The sequence below is a fragment of the Lipotes vexillifer genome, unplaced genomic scaffold (assembly GCF_000442215.2).
Source record: "Lipotes vexillifer unplaced genomic scaffold, Lipotes_vexillifer_v1.1 scaffold2129, whole genome shotgun sequence".
Lineage (NCBI taxonomy): Eukaryota > Metazoa > Chordata > Mammalia > Artiodactyla > Lipotidae > Lipotes > Lipotes vexillifer.
Genome location: NW_006774629.1, coordinates 162477 through 185342, shown reverse-complemented (window position 1 = coordinate 185342; position 22866 = coordinate 162477). Strand labels below are relative to the sequence as shown.

Sequence of the window (22866 nt, the reverse complement as noted above, 5' to 3'; positions counted from 1 at the left end):
ATGTTCAGCAGTATATACCAAAAAGCATCCTACAAAGATGAAAATTTGAAATACTTGTAATCTACCTAACACCTTACAAGATTTTTATAAGAAGGCCACTTTTTAAGTTTTTATACTTTTCCTAACAATCTTTTTTCCTTTGGGGACCATACATTTAATGTTGTGAAGAGACGTTACTAGTATATAACAGATGTTCTTTTCTGGTCTAAGTTGTTAGCATTTTTGCCATTTTTAAAGTTCTCTGTAGGCATTTTAAGTAACTCCATAATTCAATACATAGATATATCATTTACTTAAATAGTTCATATTGTGTATTGCTTTCTACAAAGGTGGTTTCAGTTTATATCTCCTAAGAGTGTGAGTGCTTATCTTGTTTGTCTTTCATATTTATTATATATTGAATGCCAACATACTTCTGTGTCTCCTGCCTTCAAAAGAGGCATTTATTCCCTGTGGAGCTTCCTTTTCAGATATCATGTTTAGAGACAAGTCCAGGTGTTTCATAGAATGTTTGAGTGGGAGGGAGTAGTCAGTCATTAAAATATATTAACAGTAATGTGTCTGTTATAATGAAACCATTCTGAAAGTACTATACAGCCTTATTCTGACTTTTGGGTTCCAGCTTCCTCTAGATTAGGCAGAGCACTGGCTGAGCTATTTGGACTCCTCGTTAAACTTTGTGTGGGGTCTCCTGTCCGCCAGAGAAGGAGCCATCATGCTGCCAGCACCACCACAGCACCAACACCTGCTGCTCGATCAACGGCCTCAGCTCTCACTAAGCTCCTCACAAAGGGCTTATCTTGGCAGCCTCCACCATATACACCTACCCCACGCTTCAGGTGAGGTTCCACTTGACATGCAGAATCTAATTGGTTCCTTCTCCACTTGAATGTAGAGTGAGCCACTGAATTAGAGGACTTGCAGGTCCCTTGTTTTACTCTTAAATGTGTACCCCAAATACTGTTTAAGCTACTTGTTTTGGTTCTGCCTAGTCTAAAATATAGAAATTTTAAAAGCATTTGTAATCAAACTGCATTAACCTCGTATTTACTAGTAGGTGGGAACTGTCACCCTTTTTTGCCTTAGAAATTTTTTTTTTTTTTTTTTTGCGGTACGCGGGCCTCTCACTGTTGTGGCCTCTCCCATTGCGGAGCACAGGCTCCGGACGCAGAGGCTCAGCGGCCATGGCTCACGGGCCCAGCCACTCCGCGGCATGTGGGATCTTCCCGGACCGGGGCACGAACCCATGTCCCCTGCATCGGCAGGTGGACTCTCAACCACTGCGCCACCAGGGAAGCCCTGCCTTAGAAATTTTAATATCCAAACTAGTCACCCAGTGCAATGTTAAATTTTACTTTTGGCTTTTACTTGAATTTCCCATTGCTTCTGTGTCTGCCTCAGAGAAGGTTAACTTTTTGCTTTTTCCCTCTTCCAGGCTGACATTCTTCATCTGTTCAGTTGGTTTTACATCCCCAATGCTGTTTGATGAGAGGAAGTATCCCTACCACCTCATGCTGCAGAAATTTCTCTGCTCTGGAGGCCACAATGCTCTTTTTGAGTAAGGATCATGTTGCTTTACAAAGAATCATTGTTTGGAGTTTGGTCTTTTCTGTGTGCCTTAGCAGCCCACAACTTTCTAAGCCACCTATCCTGTGACAGTGAGATACATAGAGACAGCCATTGGGTATACCCTTTGACGTTTCAGGAACTAACTGTATGTATCTCCATCTTCCTGGAGGGTGTGATTCAGCCTGTCCTAGGAATGTTTGTAAGGGTCTCTGTTTTTCTTCATTTGGCTTGTAATGTCTGGTACATATTTTTCTAATAGACTTGTCCTTTGCTGCTGTTTCTCTGAATATGATGATTTTTCTGCTGCTTTTGGTCAGAAGATTCTAAGCTAAGTTTCACTCTGGGGTTTTTGTTTGTTTTGGCTTTAAAAGTAAAGCTAGAAGTGGTAGTAATTTTGCCATATATGCATATAACAAATATATGTCAATAATATATCAATAAAGCTGGAATAAAAACCCAAATAAAAGGTAAACCTCTATTCAACATCTTGTAATTACCTATAAGGAAAAAGAATTTTTTATATATATATATATATATATATATATATATATATATATAAACTGAATTGCTGTATACCAGAAACTAACACATCATTGTAAACTAGCTATACTTAAAGTAAAAAAAGGAGGGGGGGTAAAGCTAATAAATGTTGGACAGACTGGAAGCAATAGCTCCAAGAGGAGGGACTGGGAAGCTTTCGAATGTGTCCCTTTCTCTCCCCATCCCCAATCTAAAATACTAATATTCTATCTCTATACTTTCTCTTATTTGAATTTAGAACATTCAATTGGGCTCTGTCCATGGGAGGCAAAGTTCCTGTTGCAGAGGGATTAGAACATTCAGACTTACCTGATGGCACAGGAGAATTCCTAGATGCCTGGCTAATGCTGGTGGAGAAGATGGTGAATCCCACCACGGTGCTTGAATCTCCACATTCACTGCCTGCCAAATTGCCTGGAGGTGTTCAGAACTTTCCACAATTCAGTGCCCTCCGCTTCCTTGTGGTAACTCAGAAAGTGAGTAGTCAGCATTCTAAAACCAAGAGCAGTTTCTCATGCCAGCTGGGTAGCTCCCACTCTGTTTTGTCCTCCTTAGTGAAACAACTTGATTGGTAGAGAACCATTGGCTCCTACTCCCAGATAGGGCTGCCTTGCAGAATGGGATAGAGACCACTTGATAATTTTCTGTGGTATAAACATTTGAACTGTAAACTTCAGATTGGTACTTCCAGGTTGGGTTAAATGCACCTTCTCTGTACTTCCTTGGGCCCCCCCAACCTCAGTACTGCCTAGGATTTTGTTGTTGGCACTGACTGTGGAAGGACCGTCTCATAAGTCTTTGACTTATTCTTCCTGGGGTTTTGAATTGAGACAAAATGATCTTTACACAGCCTTTCAAATGACTTACAGGCAGCCTTTACTTGCATCAAGAACCTGTGGAACCGGAAACCCTTGAAGGTGTATGGTGGGCGAATGGCTGAGTCCATGCTGGCCATCCTGTGCCACATCCTCCGAGGAGAACCTGTCATTCGAGAGAGACTGAGCAAAGAGAAGGAGGGGTCTCGAGGAGAAGAGGATACAGGACAAGAGGAAGGTGGCTCCCGCCGGGAACCTCAAGTCAACCAGCAACAACTACAACAGGTGGGGTTCTGGCCTCACACTCCAGGATCAAGACTTTGCACCGGATAGTATACTGCTTGTGGGGTTTCTAAGTTTCTTAATGCCTGGTCCTGTTAGGGGATAGGTTTAAATTTGTTCCCTCTTTTACTCTTTATTTTTTTCACTTGAGAAAGCTGGAGAATAGTTTCAGTACTCCTAATAGGTAAAAGATCTGTGTCCTCCCAAGCATATTGTTTAGTATTGGAAGTCTTTTACGTATTCTCAGTAGGCTGTGGTTGCCATGTTCTTTGGAGGCAAACTGTCCTCAGCTACTTTCTCATTAATCTATAAAGAGAAGGGATATTGTGGCCCAAATTTATTTTCCATCAAGAGCTTTCGGAAACCTTAGTCACCTACAAAACTTTTGTTTTCATTTTTAAATTTTAAAGAATTGGAGGCTAGAGGGGGGGTGGTGCACTTAGATACTCACATTTCAGTCTCAAACAGCATTTAGCATACTCCTCGTGCAATTTATGTGTATGTATATGTGTTCTCTTTATATCTAGAGTCCTGTTCAAGCATGTCTTCTATATGTACATGCAACTTTTTTTATTATAATAGTTAAAAGTGCTCACTTAAAGAAAAGTTAGAAATATAGCAAAATACATTTTAAAGGCATTCTTAATATCACCACACAGAATAGTCATTATGTCCTTTTTTTCATCACTTAGTTCTATGCCTAATTTTTACATAGTAACATCATACAGTATGTAGGCTTATACCGCTGTTGTTAAGAAAATGGGTCTTTTTTACTTCTTCATCATTCTTTTATTGCTGGATATGTTGATTTTCTTATTATTTGATGTTGTAAAGCTGTGATGTATAGTTTCTACAAATTTTTCTATGCATCTCATGATTATTTCCTAGTTGTAGATTTCCTGGGTCAGTTTTTCAGGCTCTTGTTCTGTTGCCAGTTTGTCTTCAGGAAAAGTGGGACCAAGTTTTGCTTCTGTGTGTGAGTCTCAGTCTTTGAATTAGAATAATCTTCCTAATGATAATACCCATCTAGGTGAATTTTCTTAAAGGATGGAATTGAGAATCACCTTGGCTCCTTGCCTTAATGTGTAGCTCTGTGTAAATAGTATGGAGGCACCAGGCAGAAAGGATCATTCACGTTATCTAACTGCCTTACCTTATAAATGTTCTCAGTTCATATGAAGTTAGGAAAACTTGTTTATATCTTAAAAGGATTCCTTTCTTTTTAAAATGGCATTTGGATTTCTCTTTTACCATGGTTCTGAGATCCTGCCTTCTTTTTGTAGCTCATGGACATGGGCTTCACAAGGGAACATGCCATGGAGGCCCTGTTGAACACCAGCACCATGGAGCAGGCCACAGAGTACCTTCTAACCCACCCTCCCCCAATCATGGGAGGAGTTGTTCGGGTGAGTTGGCTCAGGGGCTCTAATCTTTCAGGGCATTGGTTTGGCTGCTGATGTGCTTTACTTCTCCATGTCGAAATTTTCTTTATATGCTAACTCTTATAGCTCTAGAATATAAGGAGCAGAAGCTTTCTGTCTCCTAGTCATGCAAATTACTGGACTTTGCAGAGGAACTCTTAAATTATGCATAATCAGAAAGTAATAGGAAGGCTCTCTTTTGTGAGATGCCAAATAGGTGGTCACATTGAAGCTCCTTTCCTATATTTAATTTTGTTGTGATTTTTCCCTCTTGTTCTCGTAAGTGACCAGGTAAGCCTAATTGAGTTTGACTCTAGAGAGCAGCATTCAGAGCCCCTTCTCTTCCTCTCTAAAGCTTGAGCACAGGATGTCTGGTTCCTTATGAGTTGTGTGTGTAGTTGCTGGAATTTCTGTTGTTGCTCCTTAGGATCTGAGTATGTCTGAAGAGGACCAGATGATGAGAGCAATTGCCATGTCTCTGGGACAGGATATCCCAATGGATCAAAGGGCAGAGTCACCTGAGGTAACTAGGAAACGGGGCTTCCAAGAGGGTCTGGCACATTAATCTTAGTGTTTCTATGAACATTCTGCTACTACTGCAGAGTAATTGGTCGAATTAAAGTGTAAACAAAGACGTGTGAATACTCATTCATCCCAACCTTTCCATCACTAATCTACATTACATTGACCTGAAGCTTTAAGTGAAACAGATGAAGCATTAATATTTATTGTCAAATAAGAGGCCCAAAATGTCCTTGGTAGTACCCATTAGGCCAAACTTGGCTGTCTTTATTACCTAGGAATCTAGGTAATAATTACTTCAGTTTACCATACCTGCAGAGAATGCAGGACAATGTCTACAAATGCTATTTGTGGGGGGTGATGTAGGATGATGCACATAAGTTGCCAGTGCTTTGAGGATTGGAGGTGTCCTTCCCCTGTCTTGCCTTAGCCTGTGTGGCTGCCCTCATACTCGTTGCCACACTCTAACGAATGTATCATCTGCTTGAGGAGAAGGTAGAGAATATTCATATGGTAGGGCAGATACATTTTTAGAGTCTCCCCACTTTCTTCCTTCCCTGCCTCCAGGAAGTTGCTTGCCGGAAGGAGGAGGAGGAACGGAAAGCTCGGGAAAAACAGGAAGAGGAAGAGGCTAAATGTCTAGAGAAGTTCCAGGATGCTGATCCATTGGAGCAAGATGAACTCCACACTTTCACAGATACCATGTTGCCAGGCTGCTTTCACCTTCTTGATGAGCTCCCAGACACAGTGTACCGGGTGTGTGATCTGATCATGACAGCAATCAAACGTAATGGAGCAGACTATCGAGACATGATTCTGAAGCAAGTAGTCAATCAGGTAAGTTCTCCAGGGGCCAGAAGAGGGGAGTATGTAAAATGGTTTTCCTGCCATCTATCAAAACCTGGTTTCTTTTTTTATTTTTTTAATCAGTATCTTTGCATTCTATCTGATATGGATGTATTCTTTCTTTGAATTCTGTAGATCTAGTAATCTAGCTCTTTCTTGAGTGTTTTCCTGCAAAACATGAATTAACTGCTTCACACACAAAATATCTTTGAAAGAAAAAAACAAAGCTCTCTTTTTCCAGGTATCTCTTCTTAGATTCATCTAAAATGTCAAAAATGTCTCTCACTCTTGAGCCAAGTTAGGCCCCCTGGCCTAAATAAATATTTTTCCCTCTCCTCCTATGCAACAACCATTTTGACAGATGAGTCCCCATCCTAATGAGTAGTTGTGACCTATTGCCTTTTTTTAAGCAGTGTTTTTCCTCATTATGAAATTAATGTATGCTAGTTGTTGAAGTAGAATAAGAAAGAAATTACCCTAAATTCCCACATAGCCAGTTAGCATTTTGGTTGTATTTCCTTTACTATTTTTTATGATTTATGTATTTAAATCATTGGAATCTTGTTTTATATTTTTTTTAAGTTTAGAGACAGAGGAAGAAAGTAAGTGTTGTATGTAAATATAGCTTTAGTGTATGGAAACATCACAAGAGTAAAAGGCAAACTGAATAAACCTTTTTTCTTCCCCCCACAAGATATGACCAATGTTTAGTTATCTTTAATCTATATTAAGAGCTTATAGAAGTGATTTTAAGCAAACTAAAACCTTAATAGACAAGAGCAATTACATAAAATTCATTACGAGAAATTTTTAACATACATACTAAAGCAAGACCAATGTTTCTAACTGGGATTTTTGTTTTCTGTTTTTAATGATAATTCTGGGGTGGGTGTAGTGAAAGATTGTAAGTTGGTAGAACCTTTGTGGGATTGACTCTATATATGCACCAGAAAATTTTTTTAAATATTCATTTTCTTTAACTTATAATTTAGACTTCTTGTAATCTAGCCTAAGAAAATAATTTTTTAGAGGCGCTCCGTTAGTAGCATACATCTTCTTTTGATACAGACACCCTATAGTAAATATGTTAATATTTACCCCCTCTCCTTCAGTGAATGTATTAGAGGTGGAGGGAGTATTTTACAAGGTTGAGAATGTTTTGACATACCTCATCATACTCAATCTACAGTTGTTTTTTTTTTTTTTTTTTTTTTTTTTTTTTTTGGGGGTCCGCGGGCCTCTCCCCGCCGTGGCCTCCCCCGCCGCGAAGCACAGGCTCCAGACGCGCAGGCCCAGCGGCCATGGCTCACGGGCCCAGCCGCTCCGCGGCACGCGGGATCCTCCCGGACCGGGGCACGAACCCATGTCCCCTGCATCGGCAGGCGGACCCCCAACCACTGCACCACCAGGGAAGCCCCAATCTACAGTTTTTGACTTGGCCACTTTTCTGCTTTCCTAGGTGTGGGAAGCTGCTGATGTATTGATCAAAGCTGCTCTTCCCCTGACAACGAGTGACACAAAAACTGTGTCAGAGTGGATCAGTCAGATGGCTACCCTGCCCCAGGCCTCCAATTTGGCTACTAGAATCTTGCTTTTAACACTGCTTTTTGAGGTAAGATTTAGACCTTTTGTTTTTTGGTCCTTGTGATTCATTCATCAAAGAATCATCAAACACTTACCATTTGACACATTGAAGAAGGTAGAGAGAAATGTAGGGCATGTCTGCATTTCATAGCCTACAGCTTCTAATAGACTGTAATGTACACAATTAAGTACAAAATACAGCATTCTTTGCCACATGAATGGCATAAACAGTTTTATCTGAGTTCGGGGGGGCAGTATGCATCACTTCTGAATAATGAGAGAAGGGCTTCTCAGAACAAATGTTAATTGAATTGGGTCTTAGAGGACTGGGGGATGGGGTGTAATTATAAGAAGGTACTTAGAATGACTATTAACAGTTAAGTTGTGGAATATTTTTGGCTTCTCTGAGGAAAACTAACAAGCAGCCAAAGAGTGGGGTAGGATGTGGAAATTTGGTAATAGGTGTCAGATAGAATCTGACTCTTCTTTCCTACCTGGTCAGTCAGCAGATTATTTGAGGTAAAGCGTGGCTTGGCCAGGACATGTTCTTGTTCCAGCCATCATAGGAATTAGGAGGCACCTAACCTTGAACAAGTGATTCTTCATTCTTAGCTTATCATGTTTAATGGTAAAACCTGGATTTAATGGAGTAAACCCTTATAGCGACTCAGGAGTTAAGTCCAATATATGTGTCAGTCTGTGTGTCTACAGTCTCAGGGCTTTCCTTTGTGATAAAAGTGGTGATTCTTATTATATAGCACTTGTGAATAGATACTTGTGGGAAATGTTGCAAAGTACTGAATGCTGGGGGTCCCCCAAAACATTACAATATAAAGAAATCACTCATGAGCCCCCTTTTTTAAAAAAATCACAAATGACAGCCTAATATTTTTCTTCTAGTCTTTTTTCTGTACATTTAAACAGTTGGGATCAGAGTATTTAGAAAGTTTTGTATTCTTTTCTCTCAGTATTATGTTACAAATATTTTCCCACGTCATGTATATGTTATTCCATTTTTTTGAGGTCCCCTAGTTTAAATAACTACCTATTGTCGGTCATTTAAATTACTTCCAGTGATTTCCTGTTACATCAGTAACACTTTATGTAGCCCTTGTAAGGGGAACCATTAAGTATGTTGCTGTGTTTAATTATTCCATCTTCCTTGGAAGATTATAAAGGTTCTCTGTAAATCAGAAGCTTTTCAACTAGTGTAGGTAACAGTTCTTAATGATATTAATGATACTAGTAACAGTTTCCATATTAAGCACATACTAATGTACCAGCCACTGTTTTGGCACAGTGTATCACAATTACCTTGGAGATAGAAATTATTCCCTTTGACCCTTGAGGAAACCAAGGCCTAGAGAATTTAAGTAACTAATCTCGGACCACATAGCTGGTAAGTGGTGGAAATGGAATTCGAATTCAACCAATTCTATTAGCGTTCGCTCTTATATTCTATACCATGCTAATCCTTGATACTGAGTAGAAGCTGGTATTTGTTTTATTTTTTTTCCTTTGATTAATCAATCAGGAGTTGAAGCTACCTTGTGCTTGGGTGGTTGAATCTAGTGGCATCCTTAATGTCCTAATCAAACTCTTGGAAGTGGTTCAGCCCTGCCTACAGGCCGCCAAGGAACAAAAGGAGGTCCAGACCCCAAAGTGAGTGACCCTGTAATCTCTCTTGTTTTCGTTTCTATTGCCCTGGGGATTTGGGCCCTCAAGCTTAGGGCTTGAATCAGGGAGTTTTATGGGTCATGTATGGGACAAATCTTGGATACCTTTTGTGGTTTGAAAATTGTGAGGTACCTGATGAAATCAAGATAAATTTTCCCATGTTGTGCAGGTTTCTGGCTTGCCCAGAGTAAATCATTTCTCCTGTTTTAGGTGGATCACCCCAGTGTTGCTTCTGATTGATTTCTATGAAAAGACAGCCATCTCCTCAAAAAGGAGAGCCCAGATGACTAAGGTACGTAATATGGTGTATGTGTTGAGCAGAACAGCTCAGCTTCTTGAGGCAAGAAGAGACCAGAAGAGAATATGGGATAGTGGTAAAAAAAAAAAATGTAAAGCTCTCTGATCAAGGCATAAATCTCTTGAGAGATCTTGATAGCTAGAGTTTTCTTTTGAATTGGGAGTTAGAATTTTTTTTTTTTTTATGGAGCTGCTGGCTAAAGGGTCTAAGAACTTACCCTGGAAATAAATGTTAAAGAAGTGTTCTGTCTCCAGAGGAGGAGTGGCTCTTCTTTTATGTGAAGGACTGAATGTGCAAGGATTCCTCCAAAAGCAAGTGCTCCTTATACGAAAATTATATACGCCACATCGTCTTAGTACCTTCCCAGAAACAGAAGTTTTGTTCCAGTACATCTAAAATGTTTACCTTTTGTGGAAAATAGTTGGAAACAAAAGGAAAGCAGAGCATCACAGGATAAGGGTATAGAGTGTTTTGTGCCTGTGGAGAGGCTCAGGAATGCGAGGGTTAAGGTATATAAAAACTTCTCTCTTGGTTTGCAAAACATTTAAAATGTCCAATATATTTCTTTTTCCTGGGTTAGCTTTAGCAGTGAACACTGAAATTACTATTTCTTCTAACAATCAACCTTGTAAGGAAGTACAATGAAACTTTGTGTTCTTGTATTTAGTACCTACAGTCCAACAACAACAACTGGCGCTGGTTTGATGACCGCTCTGGACGTTGGTGTAGTTACAGTGCAAGCAACAATAGCACTATTGATTCCGCCTGGAAATCTGGAGAGACAAGTGTGCGTTTCACAGCAGGCCGAAGAAGATACACTGTCCAGTTCACTACAATGGTGCAGGTACATGCTCACTCAATGCCGTAAACTTGGTTGAAAAGAGGGGAAGGTGCTGAGTATGCCTTTCCATTTGCTTCTTCCTGAACCAGCAGTCCTGACATGTTATAAGAACAGTATTACCACTCCTAAATGGGGTATAGTTTTCAGAGAACTGAGTCTTCTTACAGCCATGTGTTAGGCCATGAGTCTGTGGCAATTTGATACTGTCCCACCCGGAAATGATTTTAAGTGTTCAGTCAAGGATTAGGGAGTGGTTGGGGATGGAGTCTGCTCTATTGGAAAGTTTATAATTTGCTGTAGGGTCTTGTGTATGCCACTTTCCTTCTGAGGACCTTCAGGCTTTCTCTCTGTAAATGATAGGGGTGGGATAAATTGCCAAGGTTCCTTCCTGTTGCAACATTTTGCTACAGAGTTCCAGCTCCCCCACCCCGCTTACAATTCTTTTTTCAGTAGAGGTGTTTTTGTCTGCTTGAATTCCTAGGTTAATGAGGAAACAGGGAACCGGCGCCCAGTGATGCTGACACTCCTGAGGGTACCACGGCTGAATAAAAATTCTAAAAACAGCAATGGACAAGAACTAGAGAAGACATTGGAAGAAAGCAAAGAAATGGATATCAAACGTAAAGAAAATAAAGCCAATGGTATGTACTTTTAGTTTTGAATCTTTCAAGGAGTGTCTTACGCAAAGCTAGTGTGCCTTTATGGCTTAAATTCTGGCCAGATTTCATCATGAGTGATTTCTTATCCATCAGATTGCTTGGTGACTTAAAGGTACACAGTCCTCTTTATGTGCCTTTTCATCTGGTCTTTGAATTGGTATTTGGTCTGTTTCTCTTAATAGGACCCAAGTGTTTGACTGGTTACTTAAGAGGGAGAGGATGGGAGGAAATGTCAAGTTAACTGTCTGAACACTTACTTTCCCATTTATAGATACCCCCTTGGCCCTAGACAGTACAAATACTGAAAAGGAGACAAGCCTGGAAGAAACAAAAATTGGGGAGATCCTGATCCAGGGCCTGACAGAGGATATGGTGACTGTTTTAATCCGGGCCTGTGTGAGCATGCTAGGGGTCCCTGTGGACCCAGACACTTTGCATGCCACCCTTCGCCTCTGCCTGAGGCTCACCCGAGACCACAAATATGCCATGATGTTTGCAGAGCTGAAGAGTACCCGCATGATCTTGAATTTGACCCAGAGTTCAGGCTTCAATGGGTTTACTCCCCTGGTCACCCTTCTCTTAAGACACATTATTGAGGACCCCTGCACCCTCCGCCATACCATGGAAAAGGTGAGTCTTTCTGGTGTCCGATGCTGGTTTAGCTTTACATAATACCTTGTTCTCCTTGCTCTCAGAGCAGATAGACTTCCGATTCTTCATCAAGTATATAGCTAGGTGTTACAGATGATATGCTCTGCCCAGCAAAATTTCCCAGCTGTGTGCTCAGGTGCTTGCTTAGGTATGGTAGGTCACTCATTATCCCATTGAGTAACATTTAAAAGGTACTAGAAAATACATTTTTTACCCTTAAATTTACTATAGTGATAGCTCTTATCTAGAAAGTCCTCTCTAGCAATATAGGTTTCTTGAACCAAAACTTTTTTTTTAACATCTTTATTGGAGTATAATTGCTTTACAATGGTGTGTTAGTTTCTGCTTTATAACAAAGTGAATCAGCTATACATATATCCCCATATCTCTTCCCTCTTGCCTCTCCCTCCCACCCACCCTCCCTATCCCACCCCTCTAGGTGGTCACAAAGCACCGAGCTGATCTCCCTGTGCTATGTGGCTGCTTCCCACTAGCTACCTGTTTTACATTTGGTAGTGTATATATGTCCATGCCACTCTTTCACTTCATCCCAGCTTACCCTTCCCACTCCCCGTGTCCTCCAAAACTTGTTAATAAGGAACTAGGATACCCTCCACCAAGTTCATGTTTTAAAGGTCATTCTCTTATAGGAGTACTTCACCCAAGAGCCTGTTTTCCAAACGTGTTTTGGGGTTGTAAAAGTACAGTTGACTCTTGAATAACACAGGTTTGAATTGCACAGGTCCACTTATATGTAGATTTTTTTTTCCAGTAGTAAATACTATAGTACTACCACAATCCACAGTGGGTTGAATCCACAGATAAAGAACCTCAGATGTGGAGGGCCACTGTAAGTTATTCGTGGATTTTCGACAGCATGGAGGGTTGGTGCCCCAACCCCCATGTTGTTCAAGGGTCAGCTGTAGTAAAATTTTTGGAATGTTTATGACTGTGATAAGCTCTTTACAAATAGGCATTGTGCACATGAGAAAACTGAGGTTTATTTGTTTATTTTAGGAAACATATAAAGCAGTAGAAGAAATAACAAAGCAGTTAGAAAAATAAAAACCTTTATGTCATCAACTTTAAGACATCAGCAGAGGGGTTGGGGGCTAACATCTCACCAATAGGGCTTTTTCTCCACAGTACTTTTACAAACTCTTTCCTCTGCTAATTCTTTCTCAACAATCATCAGGTGAATGCTACTGACTTCACTTTCAATTTCCTCTCTTGGAACATTGTTTCCCACGTTGATATATAGTGTTGCTATTTGCATTTTTGTGCATAGCTTTGTCACATTTAAGGTCGTTTTCCTTATAAATGCTTAGAAATTGGATCAAAAGGTATATATTGTTTTTTAGCTTGCTTGACAGAAAGGTGGTGCCACTTCATACTTCTATGCGTATATGAGTATATATCTCACATTCTTCAGACAGTTCTTCTTCAGCCAGCCTGTTTGATTTCACCTGACATGAGCAAAACCAAAAGAAGGCTGTTAAAGACAGCATGTACACTGATCCAGGGTCAGGAGACAGCCCAACAGAGAAGAAACAACTATATACAGACAGGATTCTGACTTAAAAACAAGCATACTTAAAATGTTTAAAGCTTATACAACTTTTTTAAATGCTATGAAAAAATACAGGTTCTTTTTGGATGACAGAAAACTTTGTAAGCTTAAAGGCAATTTTATTTGGGGGTGTGGGAAACAAAGGAAGGTCAGTGGCAGGTTTAACGTATCAAGTAGCAAAATGTAAATGCTTGATAATGTCCATTCCAGGTATGGGTGTGAAGAACCAGGCATACTCTTACTTTTGGTAGGAGTGGAAATTGGTGCAACCACATTGGAGGGCAATTTGGTACTGTCAGTTTAAGATATCCTTTGACCTAGAAATTCTGTGGCTAAGAATTTATCTGATAACTAAAGTCAAGTATGCCAAGGTACATATACAAGAATGTTCACTGTAGAATTACTTGTAATATCAAGACTAGAGATCTAATGTCCAGCATAGGACTGAATAAATGATGGCACATAGTGGAATTACACTTTTCTGTATTTAAAAAATGGGAGTTATTTTACGATTGCAGCCTGGCAGGCAAGATGTAGAAGTTGTTAGGCTAAACTGAAGAGCATGACCAATTTGGTAAGAAAAGCATTGAGTCCAAAAGATTTTTACCTTTATGAACATAATACACAAAGCAATAGATCGTGGGAAATACAGTGGAACTATTTTCTTTATACTTTGCTATGTTTTCCATGATTTAACAAGTCATTTTATGAGAAGAACAAAAGCATGACAATGTCTAAGCCCTGTGGTATCAAAGCAAACAGTCCATAAGTAGTTTGATATCTCCTGGCTGTCATTATCCAAGACTGATTACTGACTTTGAAACATAAAGCATTTAATTTTGTTCTTATACACTAAGTGGATGTCAACATTACATATTTTTAGAGTTTGAACCATTCTGGTTTAAAATCGGGAAGGCTAGGAGCTGGCACTTAAATTTGGGAGCCATAATCTGGATGATCAATGATCTATATACGTTACCCATTTTATATAAAGGTCACATATCATCTAGTCTAATAGTTGATAACTTTGGGGGTATGCTGAATGCTGTAACTTTTTTGTAAGCCACATTTTTTGAATTGGGAAGGAATAGGACTTGAAAGACCAAGTGTATCTTTCTCCCAAAGATCAAAGGCTGTCATCCACTGTCTTGAGGCAGAACTTGGTTGGTATTTTAATCCTTGGCAGCTCTTCCTTGAATGCAGTTGTTTTAGAAAGTGGTCTTTAATCAGCAGTGTTCTCCCTTTCTTTACTAGGTTGTTCGCTCAGCAGCTACAAGTGGAGCTGGTAGCACTACCTCTGGTGTTGTATCTGGCAGCCTCGGCTCTCGGGAGATCAACTACATCCTTCGTGTCCTTGGGCCAGCCGCATGCCGCAATCCAGACATTTTCACAGAAGTGGCCAACTGCTGTATCCGCATTGCCCTTCCAGCCCCTCGAGGCTCAGGAACTGGTAAGTTTACCCTTCTCTTAGCCTTTGAGACATTGAGGTCTGTGGCTTAGTATAACTACAAAAATTTTCTGTGAGGAAGCCTATAACTTGGAAAAACTCCTTAGGCAAGCATTGGGACATTGGCTGGTTGATCAAGTGGGTCAATTCAAGGGTAGTTCAGTAGCTTCTCTGGTCCTTGCCCTGTGGTAATTCCTGCCAGAGATTCCGAGGACTTATTCAGTCTAGTCCTTGCCTTCAAATAACTTAGCTTGATGTGACAATAGTGAATGTAAACAGTGAATGGTTTACAGATAGAGTGATAATTGAGGGACAAATGGACATGTGACTTATGTGATACAGTAGGAAGAATCACAGTGTATTCTTGCCAAAAATGTTTGACCTATAATTATGAGGAAACAATTAGATAAGTATAAATTGTGAGACATTCCATAAAAAAACTGACCTAGACTCTTCCAAAATATTAATGTCGTGAAAGGGAAAAATGCAAGGATCTCCTAGATAAAAGGAGATGAGAGAAAACCACCAACCTTGATGGGATGCTGAATCTAGATAAAGGAGATTTGGAGAAGTTAGAACAGTTACTGTATATTAGATAATATAATTGTATCTGTGTTAAATTTCTTGGGTATTATGGTATTCTGGCTATGTAGAAAAATATCCTTGATCTTAGATTCAGGTAGACATATTTAGGGGTGGACAAATGGTGATTCTAGATGAAAAGTATATGGATTTTTTTGTACTAACCTTTCAACTTTTCTGTGGGGTCGTGGGGCTTTGGGGGTTTTTTTGTTTGTTGGTTGGTTTTTTAAATTAAAAGTTGGGAAAGGGGGCTTCCCTGGTGGCGCAGTGGTTGAAAGTCTGCCTGCCAATGCAGGGGATATGGGTTCGTGCCCCGGTCTGGGAAGATCCTACATGCCGCAGAGTGGCTGGGCCCATGAGCCGTGGCTGCTGAGCCTGCATGTCTGGAGCCTGTGTTCTGCAATGGGAGAGGCCACAACAGTGAGAGGCCCGCGTACCGCCAAAAAAAAAAAAAAGTTGGGAAAGGGACTACTTATTTTGGCAGCCCCACCCTGGCTCTGTGCTGGGCATTTCTCATGTATGGTCTCCTTTAATCCTCACATTTTCAAGAATGAGAAACTTGAGGTTTGTTGAAATAATTTGGCCATGATCCTGTAACAGAACTGGATTTCAAAACCAAGTGTCCCCAGCTCCAAAGCCTATACTCTTTTTTTACTATTTGATATTGCTGTATGAAATCCTATGGGATTTAGGGAAGGTAAAAGCCAGATTTTCTAGTAGACTACTTGAACATTGTTTGGAAGTGCCCCCCCCCCCCGCTTCTGAGTCTTTATCAGTAACCAAATGTAGGTACCCGTTCATTATTGACTAATTTTTCCCTGTCTCACTTTGGCTTAGCTTCAGATGATGAATTTGAGAATCTTAGAATTAAAGGCCCTAATGCTGTACAGCTGGTGAAGACAACCCCTTTGAAGCCCTCACCTCTGCCTGTCATTCCTGATACTATCAAGGAAGTAATCTATGACATGCTAAATGCCTTGGCTGCATACCATGCTCCAGAGGAAGGTATGTAACTAGCCCACCTGAGGAGGTTGGGCACTTTGTTTAGGTCACTTCAGCTAACTCATGGCTTAGTGAGTACTCAGCTATTTGCCCTCTCTCTGGGAATCAAGATGAATAAGACACATAGCCACTTCTCTGAAGAAGTTAATAGTCATACAGTATGAATGATAAGGATAAAGAGATTGCCAGAATCTTTTGTATGAGAGTACGTCCCATACAGAGGGAAGAATGAACAAAGATTTAAAAAAAGGAGAGGGCTTCCCTGGTGGCGCAGTGGTTGAGAGTCTGCCTGCCGATGCAGGGGACACGGGTTCGTGACCCGGTCCAGGAGGATCCCACGTGCCGCGGAGCAGCTGGTCCCATGGGCCATGGCTGCTGGGCCTGCACGTCCGGAGCCTGTGCTCCGCAACGGGAGGGGCCACAACAGTGAGAGGCCCGCGTACCGCAAAAAAAAAAAAAAAAAAAAAGGAGATAATGAGCAGGTTGAGCAGGTTGAAAATAAAAGACCAAGAAGTCTCCAATGTTTTCACTCTCAGAAACAAAACATAGTTGTTGCCCAAAGATCTGGGAACAATATTAGAAGGTGTGGCTAGGCTTCCTGACCTCTGACACCACCATCCCTATCTTTTGTCCTTATTAAGGTGCTGCTTTTAAGTATTGGGAAAGTCATGAATGAATTGCCTGGAACTCAAGTTCCATTCCAGTCAGATCCTTCTGGATTTTATTCAGGACATACTTATTTGATAGGTCCCACAGAATTGCCAAAAGTTAATGAATAGTGCATTTAACAAGTCAAGAAAATCTGAGTCTTTACTTTAGTGCTTTTCATCCATACATCACTCTAATCCTTATAGAGCTCCTTGCTTTACCCCACCTCCTAAACCCTCCTCCCCCCCAAAATAATAATAATAATAATTTAGCTATATATAGCAACCATTTATTGACCTCTCACTGTACTAGGCAAAATGTCAGGTATGTTCATTTAAGCTTAATAGTGACAACTAAGGACAGTGAGGAGAGTAAATTGCCTGTGGTCACAAAACTAGTGATAGAATGAGGCTTCCAACCATGCTCTCTCTACATTTCTCATTCTTAAATCAAAACCTAGCAATATTACTGTGTATACAGTTGTAGCAACTTGGAGCAAAATTGACCAAGCTACCAGATGGTCATTAACATTGCACAGTCTAAAAAGTTTTGTTTTTATTTTTCTAGCAGACAAATCTGATCCTAAACCTGGGGGTATGACTCAAGAGGTTGGCCAGCTCCTGCAAGACATGGGTGATGATGTATACCAGCAGTACCGGTCACTTACCCGTCAGAGCAGTGACTTTGACACACAGCCAGGATTTTCCATTAATGTAAGTCAACTCCAGCCTTCTATCTGCCTTCTCCCTTTTCAGTACCTACTACGGGATATAGGCTTATGCCAGAGATATTTCAAAGGTATTAATTTTGATGTATCTATAAATTATCTGTTGCCTAAAAATGAAGATCGGGTTGTCCCTGGGATTTTCTTTTTTCTCCTTGGATTAGAAATGTTTCTTTAATTCATTTTTCATTCTCATCTTCCCCCGTTCCCTTTCCCCTCAATCTTCCAGTCGCTGTTTATAATGATGGCTTCCCATGGATTATAGTATACAGAAGGAAAAGGTGGTTAAAAGATAAAGAGAGTCTATAACATTTACAGCCAGTACCCTGAAAAGGAGTCCTGCCATTTGGGGACAACTCTCTTTGAAATTAATAATGGCTCAGGAGTTTTCTTCCTCCATAGAGTCAGGTCTTTGCTGCAGATGGTGCCTCCACTGAGACTTCCACATCTGGGACAGCCCAAGGAGAAGGTAATGGTTTGCTTTTCTCTTTTGTTCTTATTTCTTGAGAAGACAGCTTGAAGAAACGGAGTGTCCTGGGCAGGCAATAGGGGAATACAGGCATAATTGTCACATTTATTACTTGCGTAAGTGAACTTTCTCGGGGATGAGCTCAGCGTTCTGTAAACAAAAGGTACATCCCAGTTATCTGAGACCAGATTAAGTCTTTATATTCTTCAGGAATTCAGGAATACATGCAGATCTCCTTAGAGCTGCTAGTGTAGGCCCCATTGCTACCAGCTCTAGAAATTACAGTGCTTTCTTTAGGGTCTTTAGAAGACTGCCATTTGATTGCTCCAGTGAGAGCTGGTGCTATAGGCACAACAGTGATGTTAAAGAGTGTCCATTAATGACCCAGAGCCAAGTAAATCAAAGACCCTGGGCCCAAAAGCCAGCTTTCTATATCAACATTTCACGCGTGCCTACGTTTTCTCATTGGGATCTATTCCATTTCATAGTATGTGGCATCCTGGCCCTGCACCCACTCCTCATTATATGCTAAAGTTAATGGAACTTACCATTAAAAAGAATGAAATTTGCAGCAACATGGATGGACTTCGAGGGCATTATGCTAAGTGAAATAAATCAGACAGAGAAAGACAAATACTGTATGGTATCACTTATACATGGAATCTAAAAAAATAAACTAGTAGGACTTTGCTGGTGGCGCAGTGGTTAAGAATCCTCCTGCCAATGTGGGGGACATGGGTTCGATCCCTGGTCCAGGAAGATCCCACATGTCGCAGAGCAACTAAGCCTGCATACCACAACTACTGAGCTTGCACTCTAGAACCCGCGAGCCGCAACTACTGAGCTTGCACACCACAACTACTAAAGCCTGCGTGCCGCAACTACTGAGCCTGTGTGCCTAGAGCCCGTGCTCCACAACAAGAGAAGCCACCGCAATGAGAAGCCTATGCACCACAACGAAGAGTAGACGCCACTCGCCACAACTAGAGAAAACCCACGTGCAGCAATGAAGACCCAATGCAGCCAAAAAATAAATAAATTTTTAAATATATGTGTATATCTTTAAAAAAAACTAGTAAATATAACAAAAGAGGCAGACTCAACAGATACAGAGAACAAACTAGTGGTTACCAGTGGGGAGAAGGAAGGGGGGAGGGATGGTATAGGGGGTAGGGGATTAAGAAGTACAAACTATTAGTTATAAAATAAGCTACAAGGATATATTGTACAACATGGGGAATATAGAATAAATAAAGTTAATGGAACTGTAACTTAACTAACCCAGTAGTGGTTGCTGTGGTAACGTCCTTTAGTTCTACTCTTTAAACCTCTCTGTATATTTCTTTTGGTAGCTTCCATGCTGGCTTATAGAACTTTGGTGCCAGTGACACTATTCTGGCTACAAGATTTATATGGTGGATTCTTACTTTCTAGCAGTTTCAACAGAGCCCATTGGCTACTTGCCAAGAATTAGAGAAATGTCATGTGGAAGCAATTCTAATGAGACCTTTCAACCAGTGTTTGGCTCTTTCTCAACAGCTTCAACTCCGGAGGAGTCTCGGGATGGGAAGAAAGATAAAGAAGGGGACCGGGCATCTGAGGAAGGCAAGCAGAAAGGCAAGGGCAGCAAACCGTTAATGCCCACTTCCACTATTCTTCGGCTTCTGGCAGAGTTGGTGAGATCCTATGTTGGTATTGCTACCCTGATTGCCAACTACAGCTATACTGTGGGCCAGTCTGAGCTGATCAAAGAGGTAAGATTTCTAATTTCTGCTTAATATTTTACACTGTTATCATTTGGATACCTGCTATGTGTTGGATGTTTTGCTAGGAGCCCATGCCTGCTAACCCAGTGATGAGAGAGGCAGAGGCCTCTTAAGACACGTTAAAGAGCTAGGCCTTTTTTTTTTTTTTTTTTTACATAGCATTTACATTGCATTAGGTATTAGAAATAATCTAGAGATGATTTAAAGTATAGGGGAGGATGTACCTAGGTTATATGCAAATACCATTTTTGTGTGTGTGTGTGGTATGTGGGCCTCTCACTGTTGTGGCCTCTCCCATTTGCGAAGCACAGGCTCCGGACGCGCAGGCTCAGCGGCCATGGCTCACGGGCCCAGCCGCTCCGCGGCATGTGGGATCTTCCCGAAACGGGGCACGAACCCGCGTCTCCTGCATCGGCAGGCGGACTCTCAAGCACTGCGCCACCAGGGAAGAGCTAGGCCTTTTTTTCCATGATGTGGAGCCATCAGGCTCATTTGCAGGGAGTGAGTTGATGTAGTTTGTTAATTTGTTTTGTAGAAAATCACTTGGTCTGCCTTATTAGAGACTGCAAAAGGCAAGGTTGGAGTCAGAGAGACCAGTCAGGACGCTGATATAGTAGTCTAGGTAATACAGGACCTTGATGAAGTTGGAGGGGGAAATGAATGAGTTGAAGAGATGTTTTAACAGTAGAAATGGACGAGATTGGATTTGGAGGATAAAGGTGAAATCAAGGACTCGAGAGATGTTTCTTGTTTTGTTTTTTTTATTCCTTTTGTTAGAAGAGGAAATGGTTCGAAGAGAAAATGTAGAATTTGAGAGGTATCTGTGGATCACCTAGGTAAAGGTATCTAGGAGACAGGAGAATAAATGAAGTACACAGTATTGGAGCTTATCTTCCAGATGTACTCACACCTGTGCAAAGACACCTGATGTGGTAGCAGTATTGGTAATAAATAGAATATAAGAAAAGCCTAAATGTTCATCAATAGAGCATGGGAACGAATGAAGTCATATTTTATATGTCCTGATACAGAATTATCTTCAGGTTGGATTTTTCAAATGAAAGGACACTTTAAGAAACCATATCATGTTCCCATATGTGTAAAAGGGGTACCCAAGGAGGTTTTTTTCCTAAAGGAGACCTTGTTTTGGAGGTCACATAGTTATTTTATGGTTAGTAAGCAGTAAAGGGTGTGAGAATGGAACAGGGCAATAATGTTGCAGACAAAGAATCTATGACAGCAGCTGCCATTTTTTAAGCTGTTTTTATCTTAATCCAAGCTTTTAAAATGCATACAAAAATACACAACTCCTAAGTGATTCACCAGTTAATTTTTCTTGGATGACTACCACTAAATTCAACATTAGAAACTCCACAAAAGCTAATCCCACTCACACCTCTGCACGTCTCCCCTTCCCCTTTGAACTTCCATAAGGTCACCATTATCTTGTGTTCGTGAATTGGGTTTGAGCTTTATATAAGTGGAATCTTACAGTATGTCCTGTGTCTGGCTTCTTTTGCTTAACATGTTTGCAACTACATCTTTGTGTGTAGTTTTAGTTTATTTTCATTGCTGTATAGAATTCCATTGTGTGAATGTAACACAGTCTTATCCATTCTAGTGCTTATTGACAGTTGGCTAGTTTTCCTTTTGGAAGTATTAAAAGTAGTGCTGCTACAGTCACTCTTAGACATGTCTTGGTGAACATACGTAAGTTCATGTCTGTGTGTGTATTTATACACACACACACTCACACACGTTCATACGTAAGTTCATATATTTCTGTTGGGTGCTATGTGCCTAGGAGTGGAGTTGCTGGTCTGTTCAGCTTTAGCAACTGATAACAAGTTTTCCAGAGCAGTCCTGTCAATTTATATTATCACCAGCACAGCATATGGGAGTTTGGATTATTTCACCTCCTTGCCAATACTTGGTATTCCTGTTTTTCATTTTAACCATTTCTAGTACGTTCATACTGGTATTGCATTGTGGTTAAAATTTCCCTGTCTTTATTGGCCATTTGTATATTCTTTTTTGTGAAGTGTCCAAGTCTTTTATTCTTATTTTCTACTGAGTTCTTTATATATTCTGGATATAAGCCCTTTATGGAATGTGTGTATTAAGTATACATTAGGCGTTTATTTCAAAGCTTATACTCATTTATGCCAGTTGTAGTTATAATAGCATACTTATGGAATAAGACACTTAACTGCAAATTTATTAAGTATCTGCTTTAATATGTGTCAAGTCACCCACTTACTGGTACTGGGTACTCATAGGTGCTTTACAGATACTATTGATAATCCTCACCTCAGTACTGCAAGGTTGTTGGTATTACTCCCCTTAACAGAGAGAAGAGAAGGCTCAGAGAGGTCAGTAACTTGCCCAAGGCCACACTTCAGAGTAGCAAGACTAGGATTAGAGCCCAGGTCTCTGGTTTCAAATCCAGATTCCTTCCACTCAGTCATGGTTGCACAAATCCACTCAGTTGCCCAAATTGCAAGGCTTTTTTTTTTTTTTCAGTTTTTACTGGTAATGTTACACTTTTTTTCAGAAAACTGTTTTAACTTTGTATTTTATTCACTACTGGGAAATTTTTATTTCTAATAGTTAACAAGGTCACCTTATCTTATTTCCCAGAGCCTAGAATTCTTCAATGCATTTTTAAAAAATATTTATTTATTTATTTGGCTGTGCCGGGTCTTTGTTGCGGCACACGGGCTCTTTAGTTGCAGCATGTGGGCTCTTGGTTGCAGCATGCAGGATCTAGTTCCCTGACCAGGGCTCAAACCCAGGCCCCCTGCATTGGGAGCGTGGAGTCTTAACCACTTGACCACCAGGGAGGTCCCTTCAATGCATTTTTTAAATTGAGGTAAAATGCACATAATACTAAGTATCTTAAAGTATACAGTTGAGTGGCATTTTACATTCAGTGTCGTGCAACCATCATCTC

At 40.5% G+C, this 22866-nt stretch overlaps 1 protein-coding gene across 1 annotated transcript in view; it reads left to right on the top strand.

Moving 5' to 3' along the window:
- The window catches only part of HUWE1 (HECT, UBA and WWE domain containing E3 ubiquitin protein ligase 1), a 138425-nt gene that overhangs the window by 82722 nt on the left and 32837 nt on the right, over positions 1 to 22866 (top strand). Inside the window, exons 28-45 of the mRNA XM_007449397.1 lie at positions 623 to 839; positions 1436 to 1558; positions 2348 to 2585; positions 2979 to 3209; positions 4490 to 4612; positions 5055 to 5150; positions 5717 to 5986; positions 7455 to 7607; positions 9114 to 9241; positions 9467 to 9548; positions 10222 to 10398; positions 10877 to 11036; positions 11326 to 11684; positions 14530 to 14725; positions 16142 to 16309; positions 17522 to 17667; positions 18081 to 18147; positions 19687 to 19901. Coding sequence (XP_007449459.1) covers positions 623 to 839; positions 1436 to 1558; positions 2348 to 2585; positions 2979 to 3209; positions 4490 to 4612; positions 5055 to 5150; positions 5717 to 5986; positions 7455 to 7607; positions 9114 to 9241; positions 9467 to 9548; positions 10222 to 10398; positions 10877 to 11036; positions 11326 to 11684; positions 14530 to 14725; positions 16142 to 16309; positions 17522 to 17667; positions 18081 to 18147; positions 19687 to 19901 — 3149 coding nt within the window. The remainder of the gene's footprint in view (positions 1 to 622; positions 840 to 1435; positions 1559 to 2347; positions 2586 to 2978; positions 3210 to 4489; positions 4613 to 5054; positions 5151 to 5716; positions 5987 to 7454; positions 7608 to 9113; positions 9242 to 9466; positions 9549 to 10221; positions 10399 to 10876; positions 11037 to 11325; positions 11685 to 14529; positions 14726 to 16141; positions 16310 to 17521; positions 17668 to 18080; positions 18148 to 19686; positions 19902 to 22866) is intronic.